Source organism: Alosa pseudoharengus, unplaced genomic scaffold, assembly GCF_046254945.1.
Source record: "Alosa pseudoharengus isolate Yale_2024_CS ecotype anadromous, Long Island Sound unplaced genomic scaffold, YU_APseudo_1.1 YU_APseudo_1.1_scf_9, whole genome shotgun sequence".
Taxonomy (NCBI): Eukaryota; Metazoa; Chordata; class Actinopteri; order Clupeiformes; family Clupeidae; genus Alosa; species Alosa pseudoharengus.
The window spans coordinates 21562993-21589514 of NW_027468881.1; the positions used below are offsets into that span (position 1 = coordinate 21562993).

General features: G+C 41.7%; 5 protein-coding genes and 1 pseudogene across 9 annotated transcripts in view; 3 read left to right on the forward strand and 3 right to left on the reverse strand.

The window, feature by feature from the left end:
• The window catches only part of cables2b (Cdk5 and Abl enzyme substrate 2b), a 32050-nt gene extending 27322 nt beyond the window's left edge, over positions 1 to 4728 (forward strand). Inside the window, exon 9 of the mRNA XM_076276515.1 lies at positions 1765 to 4728. Coding sequence (XP_076132630.1) covers positions 1765 to 1908 — 144 coding nt within the window. The 3' untranslated portion in view covers positions 1909 to 4728. The remainder of the gene's footprint in view (positions 1 to 1764) is intronic.
• Positions 4729 to 5441: 713 nt separating this feature from the next.
• Positions 5442 to 7687, reverse strand: ddx52 (DEAD (Asp-Glu-Ala-Asp) box polypeptide 52). The gene has a single exon (XM_076276513.1). The coding sequence runs from the start codon at positions 7659 to 7661 to the stop codon at positions 5817 to 5819; it is 1845 nt and encodes a 614-aa protein (XP_076132628.1). The 5' UTR covers positions 7662 to 7687; the 3' UTR covers positions 5442 to 5816.
• A 35-nt stretch (positions 7688 to 7722) lies between these two features.
• On the forward strand, positions 7723 to 10833 carry rps21 (ribosomal protein S21). 3 transcript variants are annotated; one of them, XM_076276517.1, is made up of 7 exons: positions 7725 to 7790; positions 8326 to 8406; positions 9197 to 9260; positions 9355 to 9426; positions 9834 to 9889; positions 10465 to 10523; positions 10769 to 10833. In XM_076276517.1, exons 2-6 carry the CDS (start codon positions 8357 to 8359, stop codon positions 10472 to 10474), a joined length of 252 nt encoding a protein of 83 aa, XP_076132632.1. In that variant the 5' UTR covers positions 7725 to 7790; positions 8326 to 8356; the 3' UTR covers positions 10475 to 10523; positions 10769 to 10833. The 3 variants fall into 3 exon arrangements, with proteins under 3 accessions (XP_076132633.1, XP_076132632.1, XP_076132631.1); XM_076276516.1 differs by having other exon boundaries at positions 7727 to 7790; positions 10465 to 10506; XM_076276518.1 differs by lacking the exons at positions 10465 to 10523; positions 10769 to 10833 and having other exon boundaries at positions 7723 to 7790; positions 9834 to 9893.
• Positions 10834 to 12918: 2085 nt separating this feature from the next.
• icmt (isoprenylcysteine carboxyl methyltransferase) lies at positions 12919 to 17225 on the forward strand. The gene is made up of 5 exons (XM_076276373.1): positions 12919 to 13148; positions 13524 to 13612; positions 13804 to 13973; positions 14086 to 14303; positions 15167 to 17225. Exons 1-5 carry the CDS (start codon positions 12930 to 12932, stop codon positions 15347 to 15349), a joined length of 879 nt encoding a protein of 292 aa, XP_076132488.1. The 5' UTR covers positions 12919 to 12929; the 3' UTR covers positions 15350 to 17225.
• LOC143115657 (U2 spliceosomal RNA) lies at positions 14821 to 14984 on the reverse strand (annotated as a pseudogene).
• Positions 17226 to 17238: 13 nt separating the features above from the next.
• rnf207b (ring finger protein 207b) lies at positions 17239 to 26445 on the reverse strand. 3 transcript variants are annotated; one of them, XM_076276371.1, is made up of 18 exons: positions 26432 to 26445; positions 25889 to 26079; positions 24056 to 24188; positions 23794 to 23938; positions 23478 to 23559; positions 23270 to 23345; positions 21061 to 21186; positions 20746 to 20792; positions 19872 to 19944; positions 19556 to 19624; positions 19354 to 19422; positions 18976 to 19094; positions 18614 to 18791; positions 18317 to 18502; positions 18135 to 18186; positions 17936 to 18053; positions 17587 to 17670; positions 17239 to 17484 (listed from the first exon to the last, which is right to left on the reverse strand). In XM_076276371.1, exons 2-18 carry the CDS (start codon positions 26077 to 26079, stop codon positions 17325 to 17327), a joined length of 1908 nt encoding a protein of 635 aa, XP_076132486.1. In that variant the 5' UTR covers positions 26432 to 26445; the 3' UTR covers positions 17239 to 17324. The 3 variants fall into 3 exon arrangements, 2 of the variants coding, with proteins under 2 accessions (XP_076132486.1, XP_076132487.1); XM_076276372.1 differs by lacking the exon at positions 20746 to 20792 and having other exon boundaries at positions 19872 to 19940; XR_012984973.1 differs by lacking the exon at positions 17239 to 17484 and having other exon boundaries at positions 17636 to 17670; positions 17936 to 18048.
• Positions 26446 to 26522: the final 77 nt, after the last annotated feature.

Consider the following 26522-nt stretch of genomic DNA (forward strand, 5'->3'; position numbering starts at 1 on the left):
CAAACATCCCAGATGTGGTTTTCAGTCACAGAGAATTGCCATAAATTAGATGATAACGTCTAGACAAAATAGGCGTGGCTATTTGCTGTGTACCCGGGCTGCATGTATTTACAGTATGCTTCTGGATGCTCTGTGGTTAATGGCCTGTTCAACTGAAAACTTAATTCCCCTCCTTAAGCTCTGTCTGCCCTGCATCAGCGCTGATCCATTCCACCGACACCTGCAACATATCGACACTGCGCCCGCTGACTGATGCACTGCACTGACTGAATTTACACCTCAGAGGCGCAGACTCGTGATCTCATGTTGTGATGGCCGCATTGCATGACAAGAGTCGAGGAGAAGAAGGAGGGAGAGAGAGATAGAGAGAAGGGGGAAGAAAGAGTGAGAGAGAGAGAGAGTGAGATAAGGGGAGAGAGAGAGAGAGAGAGAGAGGGCAAAAAGGGATGAGCTTATATTTAGTGCTTCTATCTACTCATCTGCTGACCACACCGCCTTCACACTGTCTTCTGTCTGACTCATTAGCTGTGTCTCATTTCCTTACACCCCTGACCACACTCACACGGACATGCACACTGTACACTGCACACACACACACACTCACACACACACACACACTCACACACACACACACACACACACACACACACACACACACACACACACACACACACATACACACACACACACACACAAACACACACACACACATTTTCTCTCTCTTTCTCTCTCTCTCTCGCTCTCTCTCACACACACACACACCTGTATACACCTATGAATACCCATATCTCATCTTCAAGCCTCATATTCCCCCATGGACTCTCCATCCTACTAGGTCAACCAAGCTGCTGAAGGTGTAATTAGTGATGTTGGCTCACAGGGCTCCAGGTCTTCAGTTTCTGCCGAGCTGAACCACCCTCTGCTGGGATTTGGATTGTTTTTCATAGCTACTCTGATACAGCTTGATTCTCTCTAAGCCTTTCAAAAGCTGATAAGCAGAATCAAGTGGCTTTTGCTCAGATGGGTTTTTACTAACACAGATGTTAACAGAAGTACAATATTTTTGCTGTATTAAAAGGCCAGTGTTATGTAGTTCATTCAATAAAGTAGCAATTTTAATTAAAAACCTAGCCCCAGCTGTGGCGCAACTGGCTGGGGCACCTGCACCATACGCCGGTGACCCGGGTTCGATTCCCGCCCCGTGGTCCTTTCCGGATCCCATCCCTGCTCTCTCTCCCATTCGCTTTCTGTCACTCTCCACTGTCACTATCATTAAAGGCATAAAAAGGCCAAAGAAAATATACTTTAAATAAAAACCTAGTCAAAATCATTTGAACACGTTACCAGATAAAATATGATGGTATTTCAATATGCTATTTTCATCACTTCTAATGAATAGTGGGGCGGTGGTAGTGTAGGCTAAGGAACTGGGCTCTCAAGAAGCAGTAGACGGAAAAGTTGAGGGTTTCCCTGCTTCCACAAATGTGTCTGTGAGGAAGGCACTTAACCCTGAGTTGCTGAGGGGAAACTGGCCCTTGTAAGAATTGTCACATGTAAGTAGCTTTGGATAAAAGCGTCAGTCAAATGAATAAGAAAGTAAGTAATAATCGTGTGAAAATCTGTGTTTGATGATGGGCTATTCTCAACCCCTTAGTCCCATACTATATAACTCACAGTTGTGCTTCAAAAAACAGGAACCTTCGATCAGGAACCGTTATCTCATCGTTTGACTCTTGGTTCTCATTTTATGTTTCCCACCTGCAGAAACTGGAGGAGCGCTTCCGCATCGGCCGGCGTGAGCTCATCTCATTTGAGTTCTCCGTTCTGGTGGCGCTCGAGATGGCACTCTACCTGCCCGAGAGCAAGGTCATGCCCCACTACCGCCGGCTGGTGCAGCAGCAGTCCTGAGTGGGAGTGGGCGTAGGGGTCAGGGCGAGGGTCAAGGTCAAGGGGCGCCTCTTCACTCCCACATGGCGAAGAGCTTCAGCAGTGGCAGGAGCAACGCTGGAGACTTAAAAAACACTACGCCCCCTGCTGGGTGAAATTATAATACATCCTGAAGCACACAGAGGGCTAAGAAACAAGGCTCTTGGTGCAAGTGTGTGTGTGTGTGTGTGTGTTTTAAAGAGACTCGGAGACACTGTGAGACCATTAGCAACATAATACTATTATTTTAAGTAATTCCAGTTGTTCCTGGTTTGTAAATAGACTTTTTGTAAACAGAGAGCAGAAAGTGTGTAGTGGAGAGGGTGTTGTGTAGCAAAGAGACCAGTATCTGTGTTCTTAATATACTGTGTGTAAACCCTTCTGTATCACCCTAGCAGGTGGATATTTAAAGATTCAACCATTATTACTCTATGTTAATAATTCAAAATGCTCAAACAAGTAAAACAAAACATTCAAGTGGACAAGGGAAGATTTATCCCAGCAAATATCATGTGTGTGTGTTTGTGTGTGTGTGTGTGAGAGAGAGTAAGGTCATTTGATTTTCATAATAGCAGCCAAATATAGTTGTTTTTTGTTTTGTTTGTTTTTTTGAAAGATTGCCTCTTAGTATATAAATTATGAATTATATGAAAATCTTTTTCTACATACAAATTATTAACAAACAGATGCAATCTGATCACCAACTCAATATTTAACTACAGGTCTTTGCCATCCCTGCAGTTTGTTAAGAGACACCGTCCCCACTGGCGTAGATGATGACTAACCTATCTACATGCAGATGAGTGGCAGATTAATACGTTGTGTACTCGCCTGAAACCAGGTCTACTTTAAACCTAGCCTAGCATTAAGTAAGGCACTGGGACAATCCTGTGAGGTTTGTGCTCTATGTTAGAGACGGTGCTAAGTAATGGCACATTTATCGTGCTACCCTTTGTACCCCCCCCCCCCCCCCCCTTTTCTCTCCCTGTCCCCTCTTGTCTGTAAGTGTATCACACTGTGCCCCATGTGCTGTTCATCGTCAGTAATGAGCACTCCCGTGCTCCGAGTCTGTTTCGTGCAGAGTGTTAATCACTGTGATCCAGGCTTCCCCACAGGCCAGGACGTTGCTGTGATGAATGGGCTTGTGCCACAGACTGCTAGTTCAGTTTTCCTCGTCGTTGAGTGTCCCTGATTGTTGTGTTCAGTGTTATACTCATACTCGTAGTCGTTAGGCTATGGGACTGTCTCATTTTCTTATGAGGAGGATGAGCAGTTGGACTACATATGGTTTTTGGGTTTTCGTATATGTATACCGTAGTCCTCTGGGTTTTTTGTTTTGTTTTGCCTATGTATGCATGTATGTAAACAAACAGATTTGCACTTTATAAGCGATGCTGTACTCCACGGCAGCATAGTGTTAAGGGAAAGATGTCCTTAGACATCCACTCTGTGTGAAAGAGATTTTTACAATATCTTCCTTCCCCATGCCAATGTTCTGTAAATGTTTTGTGCGCCCCCCTGTGGACATAGTCTGTCGTAGCAATCTGAGAACCCCCAGCAAGGGGAAGAAAAGGGAAGTCAGGATTCCTGATAGATTTAGGTTGTTCTCAGGATTTAATTCTACTTAATCAGCTTTGTAATATTTTTGTCTTGTGACACTGTTGACAAAATTCAGCTGTTGCATCATTTCAATATTATCATTATGTGTGTTTTTTTAATCTGTGTTATGTTTATTCCAACACCCCAGCGCTTTTGTTGTATTGCAATACCTTTACACCTTGTGCTGCAAGAGTCATATTGTCTGTAGAATCATTTTACACTTTCCATTCTACCTGCTTCCTGCTGTCAGCACAGCAGACCCATCTTGGCTGTGGGTTTGTGTCTATCTGTCTCCCCCGAAGATGAATGAGATGGATCTGTGAGCTCCCAGCGTGCAGGTCTGACCCTATTTGAAGAGTCTCGGCAGGGCTCCTGCTCTGTTCTCTCTGCTTCCATCTCTCTTCTGTTATCAGTTATTTAGTGCAGAAGAACCCTGTCAGTTAGAGAGCACTATTTTTTAGATGTGTAAAATGCAATGACAGAATCCCATGCAGGTAGTGGGGCTACGTACATCTTTACAGTGTTTCTCAATGTTTAAGTGAATGGAGGATGTTGCCATTAAACCATCAAAAGCATTTCTGATTGCTAAGACAAGTGTCCATACTCATTAGTGACTTATTACTAATTACACATTATTTACAGTTAAAAATAAGTGCCTGTGATTATTTTAGCTTACAGCCATGTTAAGATGTATTTTTCTAAACCATTACTGTTGCCCCCTACTCCTATTTGTGGTGTATTAAGAAGACTAAGGACAGCAGGAGGGACCATGAGGTATCCGCACTGTGACCCCCAGAGGTAGCAATAACAGAGCTTAGCTGAACAAGCTGAGTTTCGTTCTCCGACTGGCAAATAGCAAATAATCTGGATCTTAATGTTGCAACAGTCAGGTCACCAAATAACCCTAAAACAGGGTGTTCTGGCATCAACCTTCATCTGGCCTAACAAATTCCTGAGTTGGAAAATGGCTACAGAGACTTTTTGTGGGGTTAGCACTTTGATGTCAACATTCCTTTTCCAGATCATGAATTTCCCTGTTGCTTTTCCTGTTATACTGTTTTCTTATTGGTTTACATTGTTTGTCATTAATATTTTGTGTGTTACCCAAAATACATGTTGTAGCCTACTTATGAATTATATGTATGTGATTTTTACTGTAAATTGAAAAGTAACACTTTCTAATATATTTTCTGATTGCACTAATTTTGTGGTCCTGTTTTTATTGTAAGAGTGCCTTGTCTTTCTTTCACCTTATGAAAGAGATATTTTACACTCTAGCCATGCCATCTCCCACACGTCCTGTGTGTACAAGTTCTCTTGAAAATACACTTCTTCACATCACATTTCAAGCAAAAGCCCTATAGAGTATGTGTATAGAAACAGTGTCACACAAGACCATGAGTAGAATCAGGTTAAAAATGAGGAGGCCCAACTGCAAGACCCCAATTGCAGACCCCTAGGGTTACAGCGGTATATCAGTAGTGTGGCATACTGTGGTATGAAAGTCCAGGCTAAATATGTTTTAAATTTTGTAACCTCTGACTCACAGGCGCACACTATAGGCAAACACAATCATACCGTAAACTATGATATTGTCAGAAACAAACACTGTAAAAATGTCATACAATTGCAAACGTAGTCCAGTCCAAGAGAAAGGAAGATGAGCTAGGTGTTGTGTTGTGTGTAATAAACCCCATTGCTCGTCCATGCCACATTCACATGATGCATCGTGGGCAACCCGCTAAATCAGTGGGTATCTGACCCTAAATCTGTAGCAGGATACCTGAGCTACACTGTCTGAACTACACAGCACTGTTAGTACTGTTCTATCAAACACTCACTCAGAAAGTGCACAACTTACTAAGAGTGACCAACACTACAGGTATTACAAACATCTATACAGACAGAGCCATCAGTTTCTTTCAAATATTTTATAAACTTTATCATACAATACAGCTTATATATTCAAAATAGAACCTGCATGTTGTGAAAGGTTATTGGAAATTTGATCATTCAATATCACCTCTGATTTATTTTTACTTAGTGGGTGTAGTAGTCACACACAGTATACCTGCATCCTACACTATGGCACATCACACCCATGTGAACCATCAAGGAATAATACAATTTGTCAAACTGAATGCCAGAAATATGAACTTGACCATGGTACACTATGGGTCAGACTATTCTGGATTGTCAAAGTCTTAAAAAAACATTTCTGACATCTCGACAGAACAAGCTGTACTTCAGAGCACTAAGACAAAATTGTACTCTAGACGGAATTTCAGCTGTCAGTGGTCTTTTTGTGATGTCACCGCACCCTTGGGTGCACCAGCAGCAGCCCCAGCCTCAGTTTTCTTCCCGTCAGCTTTCTTCACCCCTTTCCTCTTTCTTTTCTTGCCTTTGTTCTTCGCAGTGAGGAACCGTGGGGTTGTGCGGATTGTTTGTCTCTTGGGCGGGTTCTTCAGCAGCTGTCGCTTCTGTTTGGTCTCCAGTTTCTTGAACCCCACCATGTAGTCGGGAACAGGGCATCCCGCCTGTTTGATGACTGTAGCAATGCTGCGAATGAGGGGTTTGTCATCCTCTGTGAAAAATGTGATGGCTTTACCCTTGTGGCCTGCTCTTCCTGTGCGGCCAATGCGGTGAATGTATTCGATGGCGCTGGTCGGAAAGTCGTAGTTGACCACCAGGTTGACCCCTTTGAAGTCGATGCCTCTGGCTAAAAGTGCGGTGCAGATCAGCACCCAGATCTTCCCTGAGCGGAAGTTCTTCACCACGTTCTCCCGCTGCTGCTGCGTCCGGTCGGCGTGGATGACATCCACATTGATGCCCTCGTAGACCAGCTCGTGGAAGAGCTCACGGGCGCGCTCGATGGACTGCACAAACACCAGCACAGGGGGCATGAGGCCTTTCTTTATCAGGTTCCGGAATGCCAGCAGCTTCCCGCTCTCGGCGCCCACAAACAGCAGCTCCTGCTCTACAGTCTCAGCAGCAGAGTTCCTGGCGCCAATGTTGACCACAACGAGATTGTCCAGGTTGAGCTTGCACCATTTCTCCACGTCCGGGGCACATGTGGCACTGAAGAACGCTCTGCGGAGGGCTGGCGAGGAGCACGCTTGGAAGATGGCAGCCAACTGTTCTCTGAAGCCAGTCTTGCCGTCCTCAAACAGCTTGTCTGACTCATCGACCACCAGCCACTCCACCTTGCTGAGGTCCAAGGCTGGCTGGTCCTGATTCAGCAGGTAGAGGAGACGGTTGGGCGTGCTTACCAGTATGTCGAAGACCTTCTTAGATTTGGGGCCTTGTTTTTGGACTGTGTCCTTTTTCTTGATGATGTGCACTCTGAGACCTGTTCCATCGACAAGCCTGAGAAGCTCCTTGTAAGTCTGATGGGCCAGCTCACGTGTGGGGGAGATCACCAGGGCTCGGAAGCCTTTGTTGACTGGCTTGCGCAGGTTTGTGATGACAGGCAAACAGAAAGCCACCGTCTTCCCTGAGCCAGTGGGCGCACATGCAAGGATCTCTCGTTTGTGCATCATGACAGGAATGGCCTGCATCTGGATAGGTGTTGGGCTTTCGTAGCCACCTGTGAGAATGTTCTGAAGCACTTTAGAATCCAGCTGGTATTCTTTCTGCAGCTCATCAAAAGTACAGACTGGATCTGGGATATCGGTCCCATGCACGTGGATCTTGTTCTGGCCTCGGGTCTGATTGATCTTCTCCTGGTGCAACTGCTTGAGTCTCTTCACGGACAGCTGATCCTTGCCCTCTTTTGGATCACCAGGCTTCTTTTCTGAGGAGGAAATCCATTGTATTGACTCATTCTCTGTAACTCCAGAGGTTTTGTCTTTTTTCTTCATCTTTTTCTGAGATGAATCTGAATTTTTCCCTTCATCTTTCAATTTCCTTTTGACAGATTTTGAGTCCTGTTCGCATTCCAAGTCACTCTCCTCATCCTCATCATTCACAATATCATGGGTTCCAGAGCTAAAAAAGTCTATTTTTGTTAGAGGATCACTAGAACCTTTCTTCGGTTGTGGTCTCAACACCTTAAATCGCTCAGCATCTTTTCCAAACCTTTGAAAATCGAATTTAGTTCCAGCGCCAAGCCTCCTAAACAGATCGTGTGTGTCCATCTTGCCAGCGTGCAATCTACTGCCCATGTGCAAAAGGCTTTACATTTTTTAGAACTTCCGGGTCAAAGTAATAACGTAACTTCCGTTGTCTACCTCGTTCCTTTCCGTCTCAGCCATATTTGCAAAGTGGTAAGTAAGCGCGGCTCTCTTCCTTTCAAAGCGTTAAAATATATCATTTACAATATGTGAATGTTTTATTTTGGGTCGGAAACTCTATAATAACGATATTAAATATCAGAGTCTGTTATTTTGATCTGAGAAGTTGTCTTTGATGTTAGTCTAAGACGCAGTTCTAGTACGCCTGGTAGCAGCCACATGCTGCCCAAGAACGACATGAGCATAACCATAGCATAACTACTTGCTAGCTAGCTGCCTTTCCATAAGGCATCTATTGGGACAATATTATGTCTCTTGAGCCGTTGTTTTTTATGTTTAAAATGGCTTTGTTTGCTCGCGTTGCATCTGTAAACCTTAGCGTACCATCATGTAGCCGCTTTCTTGCCTTGCATCTGACAAGCTAATTTACTAGCCAGGATATATGGCAAGCTCTGTCTTGTGTGTGGATCCTGGCGTAACGCTAAGCTAGCTTGCTATCAACCCTCATTGTACCGCTCACTCAGTTGTTATAATCACACATTCCATTTTGATGTCTCAAACATTGTAGGTCAACTCGACGTTGTACCGTTGCCTTCAACATGCAGAACGACGCTGGTGAATTCGTGGACCTCTACGTCCCCCGCAAGTGGTAAGAATACCATAAGTTAACGGTGTATGAGTAGTAATGATAACCTGAATGCAAATAAGCTTGACATACTAATTGCAGATAATCTTGCAAATAAACTTAAACATAGAAGTTGTCTGGATAATATAAATCTGAATTATCTGGGTGTCTGCCTTTAAATGTTATTTGGTGAGTTGATAAAAGTACTGATGCTGGTGCTGATGGAAGGCAGTGAACTCGCATTTTAAAGCACTATTGTTGATTTACTGTCAGTCTTGGGTTAGTTAAATGACATATCTTTACCTACTGGTGAAATTCGTTTTTACCATCCTCAGTTAAATCTACACACATCCATTACTGGTTGTTTGAAGGTCTGTTGAAATTGGGATTTGACTGGCGATTGGCAACATACACTTGTCAAAATCAATAGTGAAGGCATCTTGTCATTCATTCAGGCAGTGACATTTTTTTTCCAAGTATTTTGTCACGCTTCTAGTGTATGTGATTGATATTAAACAGTATAGCTGTCAGGCTATTGGTGACATTAAGACCCTCCTCTGGCAGGGTTGGGAGATGGTGTGGGACACTAGACCATACTATTCTGGCTATCATTACCAGACAAGATGCCTGTAGTAGTCACTATTTAATAGTATTATGCGTTCTGTAATGTTTGTCAACATGGTTTAATTAACTTTTGGTTTGTCATTGAAGTAAATTCATTGTCTATGAATGGCAAATTGTAATATAGCAATTGTGTATCAGAATTTATCCTTGACCTGTAGAGTTACTAATGAAATTGCCATATCTTTTTCAGCTCTGCTAGCAACAGAATCATCGGTGCTAAGGACCATGCCTCCATTCAGATCAACATTGCAGAAGTGAGTTGATGTGTCTTCTCTGTTATTCCAATATATTAAGCCATCATGTCTTACAGTAGATGACTAATGTTGTGCTATGTTCTTTTGTGTCCAGGTTGATAAGGTTACTGGCAGGTTTAACGGCCAGTTCAAGACCTACGCTATCTGTGGAGCTATCCGTAGAATGGTATGAACCCCTGTATAAACTTGTGTTCATTGTTTAGGTAAAGCTGGAGTAGTCACACACATCTGTTTATATACGCCAGGCTGGGGACCAAAAATGTAACCAGTGCTTAAAGAGCACAATGTCTTAAATGCCCAAATATTTCATTTTTTTTTTTTTTTTTTTTTTTTTTTTCATTTTATTTTTATTTATTTTTGTGCCAACTTGGCTCGTTAGCTTGCTAGTTTAAGACACAGCAATGGTTCTTAACATGTTTTTAAATAGACATTGTATGGGCTTAGTATTATTTTTTTTGATTTAGTCGTTTGCATGTTTTTTTTAGCTGTGGTATGCCCACATCATGTGTTGATAACATTTTACTTGTAAACTAAGCAAATGTTCAGAGATGATGGTGTATAATGTTCCCGCAGGGTGAGGCTGATGACTCCCTTCTGAGGCTGGCAAAGACTGATGGCGTTGTGTCAAAGTAAGTAATTTCCATGTTCCATAGTTGCTTACTATCAGCCTAATCCCTTGCTTGAAAAATAAATGACCTGGGGTGGGTTATACCACAATACCTTAGGCTGTACTTTAACATTTCAAGGTGTTTCCCAGAGCATCCTTACCCAAGGTATAACGTCTCTAAGATGCTTTCTTAAGATTGGTTTGGAAGACACTGTCATACCTGTACAGATTTCATATAAAATATTTGTTTGTAGTCTACAAATGTTGTGTTAGTATTGAGATATATGCAACGACTGTGATGTAAGAGATGTGTTGCATTGCATTTTGTGAATCACTAAATAAATGGGTGTGAAGCTTTGGTTTTGGATGACTTACTCATTTTTAATTCCTTGCGAATACAAATCGATTTGTAATATTCAGTCTACAGCTGTCCTTATTAAAGTTTTGACTTGTGTAGTATTTACTGTTCTTTTCTGATGGAGATCATGGCCGTCATACTGGTCTTGTGCCTTCTCTAACCTATATGAATAGCGACAATCAAACCAGAGACATGGATTCAGCGTCTTAACTTATACCTTTGTATGTACCTTGTTTTAGGAATTCTTGAGATGATTTGGGAAACCAACACATCGATCGAAGGTAGGGACTTCAGTAAGGTATAATCTACCTTAAGTCTTCATAAAATGCTAAGATGCTAAAGGCATTTGTTCTATATTCATGAATTGATAGCATGACTATCATTAATGCTACATGCTGTTAGTGTCATTTTTGGTTTTGACATTTGTGTGTTGAATGCAGAATGTTAATGAATATGTATTATGAATACATGGGAAATGACTGTATTTGTTTGTCATCTAAGGTCACCTGCAATACACTCATGTACACTGTTTTCTTTTTGCAGGAACATCTAAGTGAGGAGAATTCCGGGAATGTCTTTGTAAAATAAAAAAAGAAAACGAAAACAAACAGTTTGGTCTTTTATTCTGGAATATAGTCCAACTTTCCATACATAAGGTTATTGCCATGGTATTTGAGGCCGCTGATACTAACCAAATAAGTGGAAAGGTCATTCCATGACAACATTGTAGGCACTGATCTTCAAACTTGCATGCAACCCTTTAGAAGAGGCCCACCCTGAGCCTAGTTTCAGAACAAATATTTCAAATAAGCATAGGATTGAACATTGTTCATACAACTCATACAAGTCTAGATATGTCAAAGGGCCATGGGTGTGTACATGTCATACATTTTGTCTTTTATATTGTGTTCATCATGTGAAGAGGTTGTTGGGAAAACAATATTCATCATCTTTCCAGTATGTAAAACTATCTTATAGTGTTTGAAGTGAATTTGAAGACCCCCCTCCCCTGGTTAATGTTGGTAAATTATACTTATGTTGGAACATTCTGCTTTTACAGAATGAAAAAAGAAACTGTTGTGATTATTTCTGCAGATTTATTAGCCACTGGGCACAGGGGTGAAAAGTCCCCATCTACACACAAGCACAATATGTCTTATTTAACTGAGGGGCCCAATTCAGATTTCGCTGAGTTGCATAACGTGGTATATGATTGAGGGGCACCTATTAAGACATGTAACATAACCCGCCGTGTTATAGGAGTGGGGCCCTTATGACATCACACATAGAATTACCTGTGCTTTTTGACTGAGGGCCTACTCACACTATGCCATCTGTACCATACCCGAGTACGTTTGACCCCCAAATGCTGGTTCGTTTGACCATTGTGATCGCTCCGTACCCGGGCATGGTACGCTTATCCGTGCCCGGTCCACTTGAGGTGGACTGGGGCACAGTACGATTGGTCTTATGATCGCCCCTATGCAAAGATTTTAGAGCACAGCAGCTTAACCGTGCCATCATAACTGCCACAGTTATGATGGTATGCAGTGTGAGTACGGACCAAGAATGGGAGAGAACTGTACTCTGGCACGGTACAAGTGAGAGTATGCCCTGTGAGGGGCCCTATTCAGATATCAGGGGTTGAGACCATAGTAGCACACTGAGGCTTGAGTTCAGTAATCTGTCCCTGACCACAGCAAATGAAATGAGCTCTGTTCCCAAGTTAATAAGGCAAGTCACCACAGGCAAAAATACCATTTCTTTTTATCAATTTTGCTTCCATGTCATGGAAAGTGGAAAGAAAATACTGTCCTTTTGAGTCTTGATAACAATAGTCATTTGATTTTAATAACAACCTTTGAAGACATTTCTTTTTTCTCTTGTTCTGAGAATGCTTATTGTATATCTCACATTCAGATCTCCGCTTCAGTCCTTGCACTCCCTAGACTCCCCAGTATTCACCTGATGTTTCGCCTTAACTGTGAAGTACATGAATATGAAGTGGAGTAGGACTGACCTAGTAATTTTCCACATTTCATAATTTGATACCAAACATATGTTTAGATCTAAAATGAAATTAGTATGTACATTTTATGTGGTTAAAAAGTGGTGTGAGTGGTTGTAGCCTATATTTTTTGAGAAATGCTGAAGGGTGCTGATTGCACCCGTCAGATTATCAAACAGCTCCTGTACTATAATTTTTTGCGAAAAAATCAAATTTCGTATCCTACTTCACACTTATTCTCCTTTTCCACTAACTTCTCTGACTGTATAAACCCAGTACAGCTGAATGGCTCGGAGATCACTCACTATCATTAGGCCTACTGACAGGCAAAACCTAGAACAATATGATAATGATCACTAAGCTACTAAACTTTTCTCAGTTGATTCTACAAAACATTTTTTGCAGAGCCGTATAAAGATATCTTTACGGCTCTGATTTTGCATATGTTACACATAGAATATTTCTTCTTTGAAAATGTTTGTATCATGCATAGTTAATGAGATAATTAGCATATTCATTTAGAATAAAAAGGCATTATAAAGTCCGACTCTAGTTAACTCTGAACCTTCGTTAACTTCATCTGCAGCGCCCTCTGGCATTTGTCGCCAACACCACATTCCGAAAGAGATGGGAGGGGTAGAGAATTCCGGGTAAAACCCGCGAGACTTCACGGGGAGACAGACCTCAGTTTTCAACATGGCAGGCAATAAGTTGGTGCTAGAGGGGAAAATTAGTATTATCAGCTTTATCTGTGGACTCGGTGTCGTTTTTATTCCTTTAATTGCAATAGTAGCATCTGATATAGACTGGGTTTTCGACTATTTAACAGGATTTAATGGAAAAATTGCTACCCTTGTATATATTACAGTAATCAACGGCTTCCTGCTACTCATATACAAGGGACCGCTGTACAAGGTAAGTGTTGGCTAGCTAGCGTGTTAGCTAGAGAATTGTCTTGATAATTTCACTGCAGGAAAGCAAGTCTGACGAATAACATCAAGTATACTATTAGTACCCAATTACTGGTTCTTGTTTTACTTTGCGTCACGGTGGTGAAACAACATTAGTTCTTGTCCCGTCCATTCTTTTGCCTGCATAATCCTATTACCTTGGCTAAGTTGGCAAGGTAAGTAGATTTAGCTGGGGATCTGTCGTCTTCGTTTGAGAGGTGGCACTGGCCACTGGTAAGCGAACTTAGCTGTCTGAATAGGCTAACATGCTGATGTCTATGAGCGTGTGGAAGTTGTTTCTGTCATCTTACAATAACACGACTGTTGACTGTTTTCTCAGGTCGCCGTGCGTGCATGCTTTCTCGGATTTACCTTTGGATGTGGGATGATAATCAGTCTTTCAGACACAACATGGACACACTTTGGATGGTAGGATAACCATGGTAGCTTACGCCCCAGACAGCTGCTGCTTCAGCTTCACTGCTGTTTTATAATTGGAGTAGCCTTTAAACTGCGGACATAAGACTGAGGTTTAGCCTAACTGATGATGACAACTAGTATTGACACAAAACACAACAGTCCATCTATTTGCAATGCTAAATGTTGTTTACTCTCTGCAGGTACATGTGTTCACTAGCCTTCTTCCACTATTCGGAGTATTTAGTCACTGCGATCATCAACCCACGCAGTCTCTCGCTAGACTCCTTCCTTCTGAATCACAGTGTGGAATACACTGTGGCGGCTGTGTCTTCGTGGGTGGAATTCATAATAGAGAAGCTACTATTTCCAGGTCTTAATGAATAGCTTTATTTCAACCTAACTAGCTTTCTATCATTCTTTGTTCCTCGTATTCAGTTTGGAAAGCTTCAACTAAACATGAGTATTTCATCACCCCTTTGCAGATATTAAACAGCTGAGCTGGCTCAGCGTCCTGGGGCTTTTGATGGTTATATGTGGCGAATTCCTGCGTAAGATGGCCATGTTCACAGCGGGCTCCAACTTCAACCACATCGTTCAGAACGAGAAGTCCCAGAGCCACATCCTGGTCACCAGTGGAGTGTACGCGTTCTTCAGGCACCCTTCCTATGTGGGCTGGTTCTACTGGAGTATTGGCACACAGGTTTGATTTTTCTATAATCATGTACCATCTGTACTGTACCATTTGAGGAGTTAATATGCAAAACCCTGTAATCCATCTGACCTCTTTTCTTTTAAATGAGCTTTTTTTAAATATCGGGTTCCTATAGGTTTTTGCCTACAAATCGATATCTCAGACTAGGAAGAGAGTGGTATTTAGCAGGTTTTGAAGCAAAATGATTTGATTTACGTATACTATGTATGGAGAGTATTCACTCACCATCATATCATTTTTGACAGAGGTGGCGTTTAGAGGCTTTTGCATCTGAACTCTTCATTTGTACTGTAGATGCTTGGATGAGACCGCTGCATACCAATAAGATGTTAATACCTGTACTGTGTGATGATCTCTTTGAATAAAAGCACCTGCCTCATCTTCATGTTACACTGACTTAAACTACGATAGATAGATAGATAGATAGATAGATAGATAGATAGATAGATAGATAGATAGATACTTTCTTTATGGATCCCCAAGGGGAAATGTAAGGCAACATATAGTAAAGGGCACCCACCCTGACGGCACTGCAATACGAGGGGCGAGCCTGGTTGTGAGGAACAGCCCCACCCCATTTGACAAACAAAGCGTAGCATCGTGCAAGCCGGTCAATCGCTGAAAGACCTGATGCTACACTTGATCTTAGCCAAAAGGCTGAGAAGCGGCCCCCTTCCGTTGGTTTTAGACAAATTAGTTGCCCGCTTAGCACTAAATGGGCACCCAGTATGTTGAAAATTGACTAAAAGGAGAATTCCGACATTATATTACTTTAGGACTTCAATTGTTTAAACTATAAGATGTTGCATGCCTGAATTTGCATAAGTCTAAACAGTGTTGATCTTCTTCAGGTGATGCTGTGCAACCCTGTGTGCATCCTTGGCTACACGTTAGCCAGCTGGCGCTTCTTCCGGGAGCGCATCGAGGAGGAGGAGATCTCTCTCATTCACTTCTTCGGAGAGGACTACATCGAGTACAAGCGCAAGGTGTCCTCCGGCCTGCCGTTCATCGCAGGCATAAGGATGGGCTCCTAAAGTGTGGGCTTGGAAGGGCCGGTACGAGATCCTGGGATGTGCACATTGTAGGACACCACTGACAGGCACAGAGAGAGCGCTGGCTGCCCGGTGATGTTCTGGCTTTTTCTCGGGGTCCCCCCTCCCTCCCTCCTCCTCCGGGGATGGGACCTGGGTCACAGCGTGAGGCAACCAGCACGAAAGGCGGCTCCCCTTTGGGACACTGGTCTGCTCAGAACACGGTGGAGGCCTAATTCTCCACCAACACCATCTCCACCACCCCCTGACATATTCCTCCGAAACCCCCACCCACCATACACAGCACAACACCTGGACTCACACCTTCCAATACAAAGTGTCTTAGCCCTCATCAGTGTCATCATCGTCCCAACTACTTTTTCATCTCTCTCTCTCTCTCTCTCTCTCTCATATTCTCTCTCTCTCTCTCTCTCATATTCTCTCTATCTTAATCACCTCCCATGTATTTATCATATCCTCCAAACATCACCTCAAATGTTTCCTCATCATTCACTATTCACTGTTTAATTCATTATTTTCTTTACCTGTATGTTTTAACATTGACTAGGTCATGTAGCTTCTACAATGTGTTTTCTGAGGAGAAGAAGAGCTTGGAAGTGACTATCATTGGTGATAGTTTGGTTGTTTATTGTTTTTTTTGTTTTTTTTTTAAATAAGCATGAGGCAGGAATAACTCTGATCAAGTCTTAGGGCCACTTGTGAAATAACTAGTTTTACTCAGTGAAGTTACACTTTCTGTTCACAGTGATGGGCCCCCTAGTTAGTCACTGCACCTCTGAAAATGCATGTTTTCTTTCAGACAGCTCAGATTGTGTTCCCTTTGGGGTGATTTCTCTGGCTGGGCTTAAGGGATCAGTGTTCCACTCAGGCTAGTTCACATGGAAGGTTATGTTCTAAGTCACTGTAGTTTTACTAACAAGTTTATTTCTCTGACCATTTGAAAATGGGAATGACACAAGTATTCAAACTGAATGCGAGAAACAATCTGTCCTCAGTTGTTGTAGCCTGAGTAGGTTGAGTTTTTGATTCTGATGAACTGTAGTACTGGAGTTTGGCACACATTCTGAGAAATTGTGATATTGCTTCTATTTCATTGGAAAGTTTCTACATGATGCATTGCGTAGTGATTCATTGTAAGGGTGACCACAGACTGAGTGACATTTTAAACTTCTTTAAGTTGGGGCCAGTTGCAGACCCTGGTAGCTTGTCTGCATGAATAAACTGGTCTGAGAATAAACCAAAAGATACATTGTGCTTTCCAGAGGTTGATGCTTTATTCAGGGATATTTTTATTGTCTTCATTGTTTTGTTTTTGTTTTTGCATATTAGTTTAATCTTTGTTCCCATCATTATCATCTCCCCAGTGGTTGGTCCTCTCGCATTTTTGAAACCAACACAAGGACTGATATCAATAGCAAAGTGGACCTGAGCACGAAGGGTAACGCTCGTCTGGATTGTCATTGGCTGTCTCAGAAAACCTCCACTTGCTTGGGATGCAAGAGAAGGATCAAGCTTGGCTTGGCTTGGCTAAGCAAGGCCGCCAGGAAGTAAACTGACAGTGGAGGCGTTTACGTTTTCACAGAGATTCATGGAATCTGATTGGTCTGAACACCCTTACAAATTGAGTGCACTGACTAAACAAGGGTTTAGGTTATTGCGAACATGAGCACATGTTGTAGGTATCTGTGATATTGCTGACAGGATTGCACTATAATATTGACCCAGTGCTATTAGGATTTGTACTGTGGAGGAGGACTATCTACTTCCTAGGTGATTACTGTGCATTTACTCATGGTTTCAAAGTGGAAAAAATAAAACGGCCCCAAACCTGTGAAATAAAGTTAAATGTTTAATCAGTTTGAGATGAATGCTGTGATTTTCTTACACTGTTCATAAATCCAGTGCATGCTTGTGGATACGATTTAGGACGTCCCTCGATTTGTTAATTGTATTGGTGCTAAATAGGTATCTCCTTGCGACACGGCAGTTCTGTCAGACTCTTCTGCCTGCCTGTTCTGTAGTAGTCCTTGGTCTTGGGTGTGGTCTCATCTGATAGCAAATGGTCATCCAGCACTTTCTCATGGCCTTCATCCTCAGTACTGGAGGATGAGTCACTGCTGGAAATCCAAGAAATAAATCAGTTATAAAGGCAGCAATAGTATTTGTCATTTAGAAAAGATGATCTGCACAGCAGTGTGGTTATGACTGCAAGAACTTGCCGTGAGTCAGCAGCGCTGCTATCATCATAGATTTTCACCATGGCCTCTGTGCGATCATCCTTAAACACCATGGGGTCCTTTAGCCTGTTAAAGAAAAAAATCAGGCTCATCAACTTCAAAAGCAACTATGAATACCTTTAGGTATGGACATCGACAGGGTTTTAATGTAAAAAGGCCTTTGAATTAAACACTTGGTTATGGAGGTTATGTAACAACAAGAGCCTTGAATTGTATGTTATGTAAAAACTTTACTGCAGCACCATTAGATACGTGGGATAATAAGAATCCGCTAATAGGAAAAATGCAAAATGGACTTTAAAACTACCAGTGCAATTAGACTGTCTAGTACCTGGGCTCAAGACGTTCCTTGACCTTGGCAATGGAATGGATGTAGGGCCCTATCTGCCTGGCGATGGTGGTCAGGTAGGAGTTCTCCTGCCTCAGCTGGAGCAGGTCATGGAGCTGTGCTGCAGCCACAGAAACATACAGATAAATCTCTCATTTTGACCTACAATTGAATTGAAATTACTTTTTTTTTGTCGTTTTACCTTCATATATTTCCTGTTCATTTGCTACCCTCTGAAAGGTCTCCTCCCAGACCTAGAAAATTGATTTACATATGGTGAGAGCTTTACCACTGTATACTATGTATGTATATACCATGAACTGCTGTGGCTATCATATTAGTCTATGTGAGGCTGGTTCATTCAGAGCTCTGCATCCTCCTCACCTCTTCAAACAAGGATCTCGTCTTTTCTACGGAAGAGTATTCTGTGGAGATCTCCCGGTCGACGTGCACCGATTTCTCCAGAATCTCGTTCATGGTGTCGGCTTTAATGAGAGAGTGGTGCTTGGTGAGATCTCTGTGGACCTCCTGCACCTGGTCTTTCAGCATCTGGATTTCGGTCTGGAGAGTCTGAACACATCAAAACATTTGTACAATCTGAAAACAGACTGACTAATTCTCCCAAACTCATCAGATCAGTAGGATGGAAATCAAATCAGGGAGGCCCATGCACTCGGTTACCTTGTAGCTGCTCTCGTAGTTGCGGCAGTGGTCAGTGAAGGGTGTCTCCCCTCCTTCGGCCAGCAGGACCTTGGTGCTGATGTAGCGGTGGGCAGTCGGCTTCCGAACCACCGACGAGCTAAGGGACATGTCACTAGCCACCGGACAGTGGGTGGGTGCGGAGAGGGAGGACTGCAAGCTGAGAGAGGGGGTCAACAACATTACCGTCAACATTACCAAGAACCAAAACAAGATTGGTTTGGATTTCTAACAGGTACATTTTTAGAGCATCAGTTTAAGCAGTGTTCTTTTTGTTATGTCCTTGAGTGTTTTGAAAAGCATTATACAAATTAAATGGTCCAGAACATGAGGAAGGGACTCACAGTCCACTGGAGCCGCCGAGGCATAACCCCGAGACGCTGCCAGAGAAGGAGCGGCGCTGTCCAATCAGCAACAGTGGCTCCAGGCAGCGGGCAAACTCTGACCGGTACTCTGTGTTTATCTGCCCGAAGCATGAGTCATTTCTTTTAAATAATGCATTTCCAGAACATTAAGTCATTACACAGAGACATTTAAGAGTCGTGATATCCGCATTATGGTGTTTGCCCCCCCCCCCCCCCCCCCTCAATACCTTAATATTACACTTGACGTATTCTATTGTGACATTTCAGATGAGTCATTCAGGTATGGGTTATTCTGGGCGTTACAGGGAGATAGAGGAAGAATATATTATTTATGTGCACAAATGAGAAATGTCTTACTTTACTGCTCTGAGCTGGCCTTAGTCTGTGAGGCAACTTCACAATCTTCTTCAGCCTCTCCATCAGTTGCTGATGAAGAAAGAGTTATTTAATTAGGAGCTGCAGCAGTTCTCAAATCTGTACTATGAGCCATCAATAGGAGAAGAACAAGAGGAATGTTGGCATCAATATTTCATGAATTTCAAGTTCCCTGCACACTTACATAACCCATGTCAAGGAACTCAAATTTATTGGCTGAACTAAGAAAAGCGGAGCATGTCACAAGATGAACCTGCACAAAAAAACAAAAACACATAGAAGTAGATGACCTGTCTTTGTAAAATGTGTTAATATACTTTGGTTTATATATTTATTTTCCTAGAATCAATGTGAGCTTCAACATTCACATCAGTCAGAAAACAGGAAGTCAAGTAATCTGTAATTACAATGAGTGACTAGTAATGTTGTGATTGTGAGCATGTAACACCATATTGGTGAATGGTCATGTAAATACTCCATACAGAGGGTTGAGTTCATACCTGGAGGGTCGGGAGCAGAGCTGCTAAATGGGACAGCTGCTCTTTGAAAGCGCGGTCCTTCTCCTCATGCTGACTGTAAAACAAGAATGACATTCAGTACTAAAGGAGACCTTCTGTCTTAACCAAAGAAACATACGCATTATAAAACGAGAATGACATTCAAGGAGACCTGCTGTCTTAACCATAGAAACATACGCGATTATAAAACGAGAATGACATTCAGTACTAAAGGAGACCTGCTGTCTTAACCAAAGAAACATCTGTGTTATAAAAAATATCCGCTCCTTCTGCTAGAATACAAAATAGCTTATTCTGCACCATGGCTAAAAGCCAGAGGCCCTTTTCGTTATGAAACATCAAATTGCTTTAACATCATAGTTGATTAAATTAAGGGTCCTCAGGAGTCCATAAATACTTGTAGCTTAATGCACAGCATCTCCTACTCTGCAGCTGATTATTTATTTCAAGTTGATCGGTATTCCAGTAACACACACTGGGCATTGAGAGCATGTTACAAGATGATCTCACCGGAGCATCTTTAAAACAGTAACATGATATATCCGTTTGCAGACATTGAATGGCCCATAATGCTTTTTGTATTGATGTACTGTGCATAATCATGGCCTCCTGCTACATTAATATATAAGCATAAGGCAGGAGACCATATTGTAAAAGTCTGAACTCACACAAATATCCTACCTCGTTTTGACGAACAGTTTATGCAAGAAAGCCATATTAGGCTGATTTGCAATGCATATATTATAATCCAGCAGCTAGACATGTTTATTCCCTTTTATGCTGAACCTCCTGTTGAGTTTATGTGCTATGTTGTTTTCCCAGTGATGGACACACAAATAAAAGAGATTATTCCCACCTCTTGGCAGCCTTGAGGAGAATCCTCTTTCTTTCAGCCAGTTTCTCCTTGTAATTAAAATTAAATCAAGTAAGTTTCAGGTCCTTTTTGAAAACTACATGACACATTTGTGGTATCTCATTATCTGAGAGCTCAGCACAGAAAAACGATAAGGTGCTGCTAACCCACTAGAGAGTATTGGTAAAGGTAATTTAAGCACATTTCACCTGCATGTTGCTGAAGAGACATTTGTAGTATTTCATTATTTGAGAGCTCAGCACAGTAAAATGACATGGTGCTACTAACCCACTAGCAATGGTCATTCAAAGTCATCACCTGCATGTTGTTGAATAGAGTACAGATGGCATTCTCCTCCTCGTCCACATTTGTCCTGACCTCTCCAATCATGGCCTTTAGCAGAAAAATGGCTTCCTTGGCTGATGTCTGTAGTTCTTTCACTGCCTGTAGAGTGCAAGGTTTCATAACGCATAAGAGAGTGCATGTGAAAGGGTCACATCCCTATAGTCAGAGGTTTAATACTTATATAGGTGCTCTAAGCAATGTCATACGTTTTTTAGGCTAAAACATTTGTTGTCACTTACAACAAACATCAACTCACCATCCGCTAGCTGCCTCAATTACACTGTAAAAAATCCATGATCCCATCACATATAAACCTGAGGAGCATATGAGCCTGCTCTGACCTCAGTTATTAGCCTAATCTAGTGTCAGAGGGGTGTGATGTCCACTATATTGCTAAATTTGATTAATTTTACCACTGGATTAAGTAAGGTTCTAAATGCATATACAACAGCATTACCATATGAGCCTGTCTGGCATCAAACACACAAGTGGAGAGGTTTGTTTGGTGAGTGCTGTTAAACATATTTTTATCACAGCATGCAACTAAGTAAATTGCCATCTTCATAAGTCCCTATATTCCCAGTGTGTATCCTGGGACCTATGCTCATTTGGGTACCTATTATGTGCTTTATAAAGCTGGAGGACCCTGGAAACACACAATGCTTGACCTGGGGAACACAGGACATCTGTCCATGATACCATCACATATAAACCTGAGGAGCATAGGAGCCTGCTCTGACCTCAGTTATTGACCTAATCTAGTGTCAGAGGGGTGTGATGTCCACTATATTGCTAAATTTGATTCATTTTACCACTGAATTAAGTAAGGTTCTAAATGCATAATAGGAAGCATTCTGTAATTTTGACATACAATAGTGTGAGAGCAGATTCTTGAGACACTTGATCTTTATTTTTGATCACATGAAGCTTTGCTTATGGTTCGTCTGACTGGTCCCTATGGCAGAGGCCCTACATAAGTGGAGGGGTATTGTTGGGAAAAGGGGTGGGGAATCATTTTTTCTGGTAAGGTTGTTTATATCTACTGCAAGCCTCTGCATAAATTCAGCCAATATGCCTTCAACAGGCTGACTGGCAAGTTGATTATACCCCCCACCACCTTGTTTATATGTGACATTATGTAATATAATAGTCAATAAGTATGATGATTTACTGTTTTTGAGGTGTGATTGTAAAATCTGGGCAGTCAGTTAGATCTGATATGTGCAGGAAGTGACTGAAAGTGAAATTAAAATAAAGAACAGCATAGAAAATCAGCTATTACAATAATTATGTATAATAGTGTGGTATAATGGATTTTCTATGTAATAATTGGCACACTTAGAATATAATAGAGAATTTTAGAGGCCATGTTGAGAAATGCCATGTGATACAAATTTAAAAGTAAAGAACAGACCTGGGACAATGTCCCCATATCATCTTTGAATGGAATTTAGTGGAAATTAGATGATTGTACAATGAAATGTGCGAAAATCCCTAAAATCGGACTATGTTGTTTCCCAACGGTCACAATTGTGACCGTCATCATGTTCACTCATGCTATGAGAACGCTGAACAAAGTTCATATATTTCAATTGCATCCCTCCATACTAGACACCTTAAAGATGATGTGTGCCAAAAATCTTTGTCCTATGTTTACATAAACATACTTTTCTAAGCTTTAGTTTGGGAGCTTTTGGGTGGACATTTTCTGGTCAGGGTGCAACCAAAACATAAGCAGCTCTGGCCATGTGAGAAATTACACTACACATTTGCCACTGCACATATTTAACTGAGACCCTTTCAGGTTTCTATTCTTGGGAGAAATGTATTGATAATTCATCCAGCAACAGTTTTAAAGGCACAAGAGCCAGATTTTTTTGTACGGTCACTATAGTGACCGTTGGGATTAAACGGGTTAAAGTATGTAATAAAAATACATCATATAAAACATATATATAATATATCATAACATGTACCTTTAGAAGAGAAAAGATGATTAACACTACATATAATCACTGTGTTTTAGGCTATAAGGCATACATCACATTAAATTAAAATTTTGTCATAATTTGTACATTAATTTGGCACATTGTAAAGCTACATAATACAGAGCATCTTGTATTTATTTTGAATGTGGTCATGTTAATAAAATCATCCTATGTCTGAAAGTTTCACCACTCACTAGGACGGCGTGGTCCAATTTTTCACAGCCTTGCATATATGCTGTCTCAATATCAATGCAGTGTGCTCTGCTCTCCCTAGAGAGACAAACAAACACACACACACACACAAAACACACACACCAGAGCAGTGTTTGAAGATCAATACCTCCATCTTTCAGATTAAATTGTGGCGATATATCTGAGCAGTCTATCAGTGTTTTTACTTACACTTGCATGTCTCTGAAACAGTTGATACACAGCATGGACTTCTTCTCAGTGGAGAACATGATATAGAGCTCCTCATGGAGGCCTAGGAAGAGGCAGTGCACACACTCAACAAACCATAACACACTGACCTCTAATACAAAAAAGAAAATGTGGAGGTAGTTATGGCACAACAGGAATAAAATGATACAGCAATGTAACAGACTCAGGAACCATTCTGTGCTTCACCAAGTAAAACCAATCAATAGAAATTAGGGCCCAGTCTGTCATTGGGTCAGCTGATACCTGGGTACTCTGTAGTGTTTGTGAGTATGCATACCACATTTTTTATGGGCCTCTTTGGTGCGCTTGGCCAAGGAGACAATCTCGTGTCGGGAGAACATCTTGGCCTTGTGGGTGCTTTCTTTGCAGTCTCCACACAGGGGCTGGCTACAAGTGTTGCAATAATACATTGCATCCACATCCTGTTGTTATGCACAAGACATTACACACAAAAGGTGAATTCCTTACATTCAGAAGCAAGGTTAGAATGTTAGGAGAGACTAAAAGAGATAATGATCTGATGATGTCTGATAGAGTACCTGCTTCTTGCACTCCAAGTCACAGTTGGCACACTGCACGGTCTCTTCACTGTCAGTAGAGTTGTCCACAAGGAACTTTAGGAGACGGTCCTCAGGAGGGAGCGCACATATGCCTTTAACTACTGTCTGATGTCTACAGCACACACACACACCACACACACACACACACACACACAGACACACACACACACACAGACACACACACACACACACACACATGTCTGTTAGAACAAAGTCAAGCAGGGAACATCAACCTTTAACAATATGGAACAGTATTGTTCAAATTATGGGTGTCATGGTTTCTAAAATGTATGTTCATGCATGTTAATGTTGTTGTGTAGGGGAGTGCAATGCATGTTAGAGTTGATGTGTAGGGGAGTGCAAAAATTCCATTAAGCTAGAGATCCCTTTAGAGCTGAAATCTCCGTGATAGTATTTCAAATGTCACTTCTCAGATCAAATCAATATTAAATCGAATTAATATAGACTAGAATTATTTCCTGCCACCAAATGTTGGCATCTGTGCCAATACCCCCAGTCCTACTGTAACTGATGTGTTAATTTAGCCCACTCAGACTTCAAAGGTTCACATTGTCATTCCCATTGTCTTGTCCAGCTCTCATAGCAACAATGCCACAAATAGTTATGCCTTGAATTCCTAGATAGGGGAGAACTGAGGCCAAGGTGACCAAAGCAAAAATAGTTCCATGGTGTTCTGGCTTGTAGCAGACCCCAACACTTTCACTATGTGATAAAAAAAAACCTAATCGTAAAACAGAGCTATCACAAATGGTATGATTGTGTACACACTAACTATGCTTTCTTGCGTCAGCTTGGACATGTTTACACTTCTGTGATGTAGAATTCTTTTGTAGTGTAGAAAATAATGTCAGAAAAATACATTTGTTTAATGTTTGGAATCACCACATTTCAAAGCTAGACAGATACGAACGCCTCACTTAAGGCAGTTAGATGATGGGGTATACAGTTACAGACAGTGATCACACAGATTGTATGACCACATAATGGCTGTCCATTAGAGACGAATGCATTGGATGATTATAAATGCAATCTACTCCATCAAGGTATGAATGTGCTGTACTGTATATGGCTTTTAGTGTTTCAGATGCCAAACAGAGCTAAAGGCAACTTTTGTACAAAAAGACACTCCCTTAAAAAAACAGTAAATGCACTGCAAACACAGGCGACAAAGCAAGTTAGTGATTAGGCATATTTCACACCCCGTCATCACGCCAACCCATTTAATTCTGCTTTGTGTAAAGCTACTTTGTTCAAAACTCCCAAGACTTACCTTCTCCTACAAACACAAGACAAGCAGCAGGTACCAGCAATTTCCTAAGCTATACAATATAACCTATTATAAACAATAACCTCAAGAGATCAAAACTTCTAGAGCCATGTGTCAGGGTGTCTTGAATGTTGATTTGTTGCCACCATGGCTTTAGTTTAGTATACAATATATTCAGGCTAACGCAAGAGCAGGATTTACAGCACAGCTGACTGTCTCTCAGGTAATCCCCACAACACCTGCCATTCCCATTCTCTGGCACTTCTGGGTGTGCCAGAGACAAACAGTGCCCTTTGGGTACACATCGGTCTATGAATAGAGTCCCAATTAGAATACAACAAACAATTCTCTGTGACCTGCAATAGCTCTGAAGCGTGACCATTGGTCTAAATTGAATATAAACAACAGAGCTACTTTTGCTTTACTGGGTTGTTTAGGTTAAATATAATTTAATCTCTTCAGTGTCAGTGTTTTAGTATAGGCATTACATAACTGGCCTCTGCAATGCATTCTCAGATGCTTACCCACACAGGGGGCATGTTAGCCGACTGTCCACAGCCCTGCCTCGCAGGCAGCTAGCACAGAAGGTATGATAACAATCCAGCAGACATGGGTGCTCATACTGCTCATGGCACAAGTGGCACACCAAGGGGTGGCAGTTGGCACTGTCTAGGTCATAGAGGTTATCCAAAGGGGAGAAGATCCCACCAGACATCTGGAAATACAGAGATTCTTCAGCTCCTCTGTGTGTATGTGTATGACTGAAGACTTTTCAAGAGTTTTCCAAGAGTATGCCATTAGACTACTTATCGACAACGTATGATGAAATGTTTTGCTGTGATCCCTAATTAACATGCTTTGGAACACCATATTCTGTAAAAATGTAAATTCTGATCTAGTAGATCTGACCGAGTAGACCAATAACAATTCATGCAATCAGATGTAGAGTCAACTCCCTGACTCAGAAGCAACACAGAAAATAACACATAATAAATAAGATATCATAATCCAAAATCCAACAGCATGCAAAACCACCACATAACTCCAAACAAAAGTCAAGTTCTTACATTATCCCTTTGGTTTTCTCCCTGCCGGGTCTGCCTACTGATATGAATGACACTCAAAAACTGTGGGGGACTTTGAGGAGCACTGGGTACG

Coding starts and splice junctions, on each gene's coding strand:
- ddx52 (XM_076276513.1), bottom strand. CDS start 7,661: ATGGACACACACGATCTGTTTAGGAGGCTTGGCGCTGGAACTAAATTC.
- rps21 (XM_076276517.1), top strand. CDS start 8,357: ATGCAGAACGACGCTGGTGAATTCGTGGACCTCTACGTCCCCCGCAAG. Junction 8,407..9,196: donor CTCTACGTCCCCCGCAAGTG/GTAAGAATACCA, acceptor TATCTTTTTCAG/CTCTGCTAGCAACAGAATCA. Junction 9,261..9,354: donor TTCAGATCAACATTGCAGAA/GTGAGTTGATGT, acceptor TTTTGTGTCCAG/GTTGATAAGGTTACTGGCAG.
- icmt (XM_076276373.1), top strand. CDS start 12,930: ATGGCAGGCAATAAGTTGGTGCTAGAGGGGAAAATTAGTATTATCAGC. Junction 13,149..13,523: donor ACAAGGGACCGCTGTACAAG/GTAAGTGTTGGC, acceptor CTGTTTTCTCAG/GTCGCCGTGCGTGCATGCTT. Junction 13,974..14,085: donor AGAGAAGCTACTATTTCCAG/GTCTTAATGAAT, acceptor ACCCCTTTGCAG/ATATTAAACAGCTGAGCTGG.
- rnf207b (XM_076276371.1), bottom strand. CDS start 26,079: ATGTCTGGTGGGATCTTCTCCCCTTTGGATAACCTCTATGACCTAGAC. Junction 19,423..19,555: donor AGTTCCTTGACATGGGTTAT/GTAAGTGTGCAG, acceptor TTTCTTCATCAG/CAACTGATGGAGAGGCTGAA. Junction 18,187..18,316: donor CGAGATCCTTGTTTGAAGAG/GTGAGGAGGATG, acceptor TCAATTTTCTAG/GTCTGGGAGGAGACCTTTCA.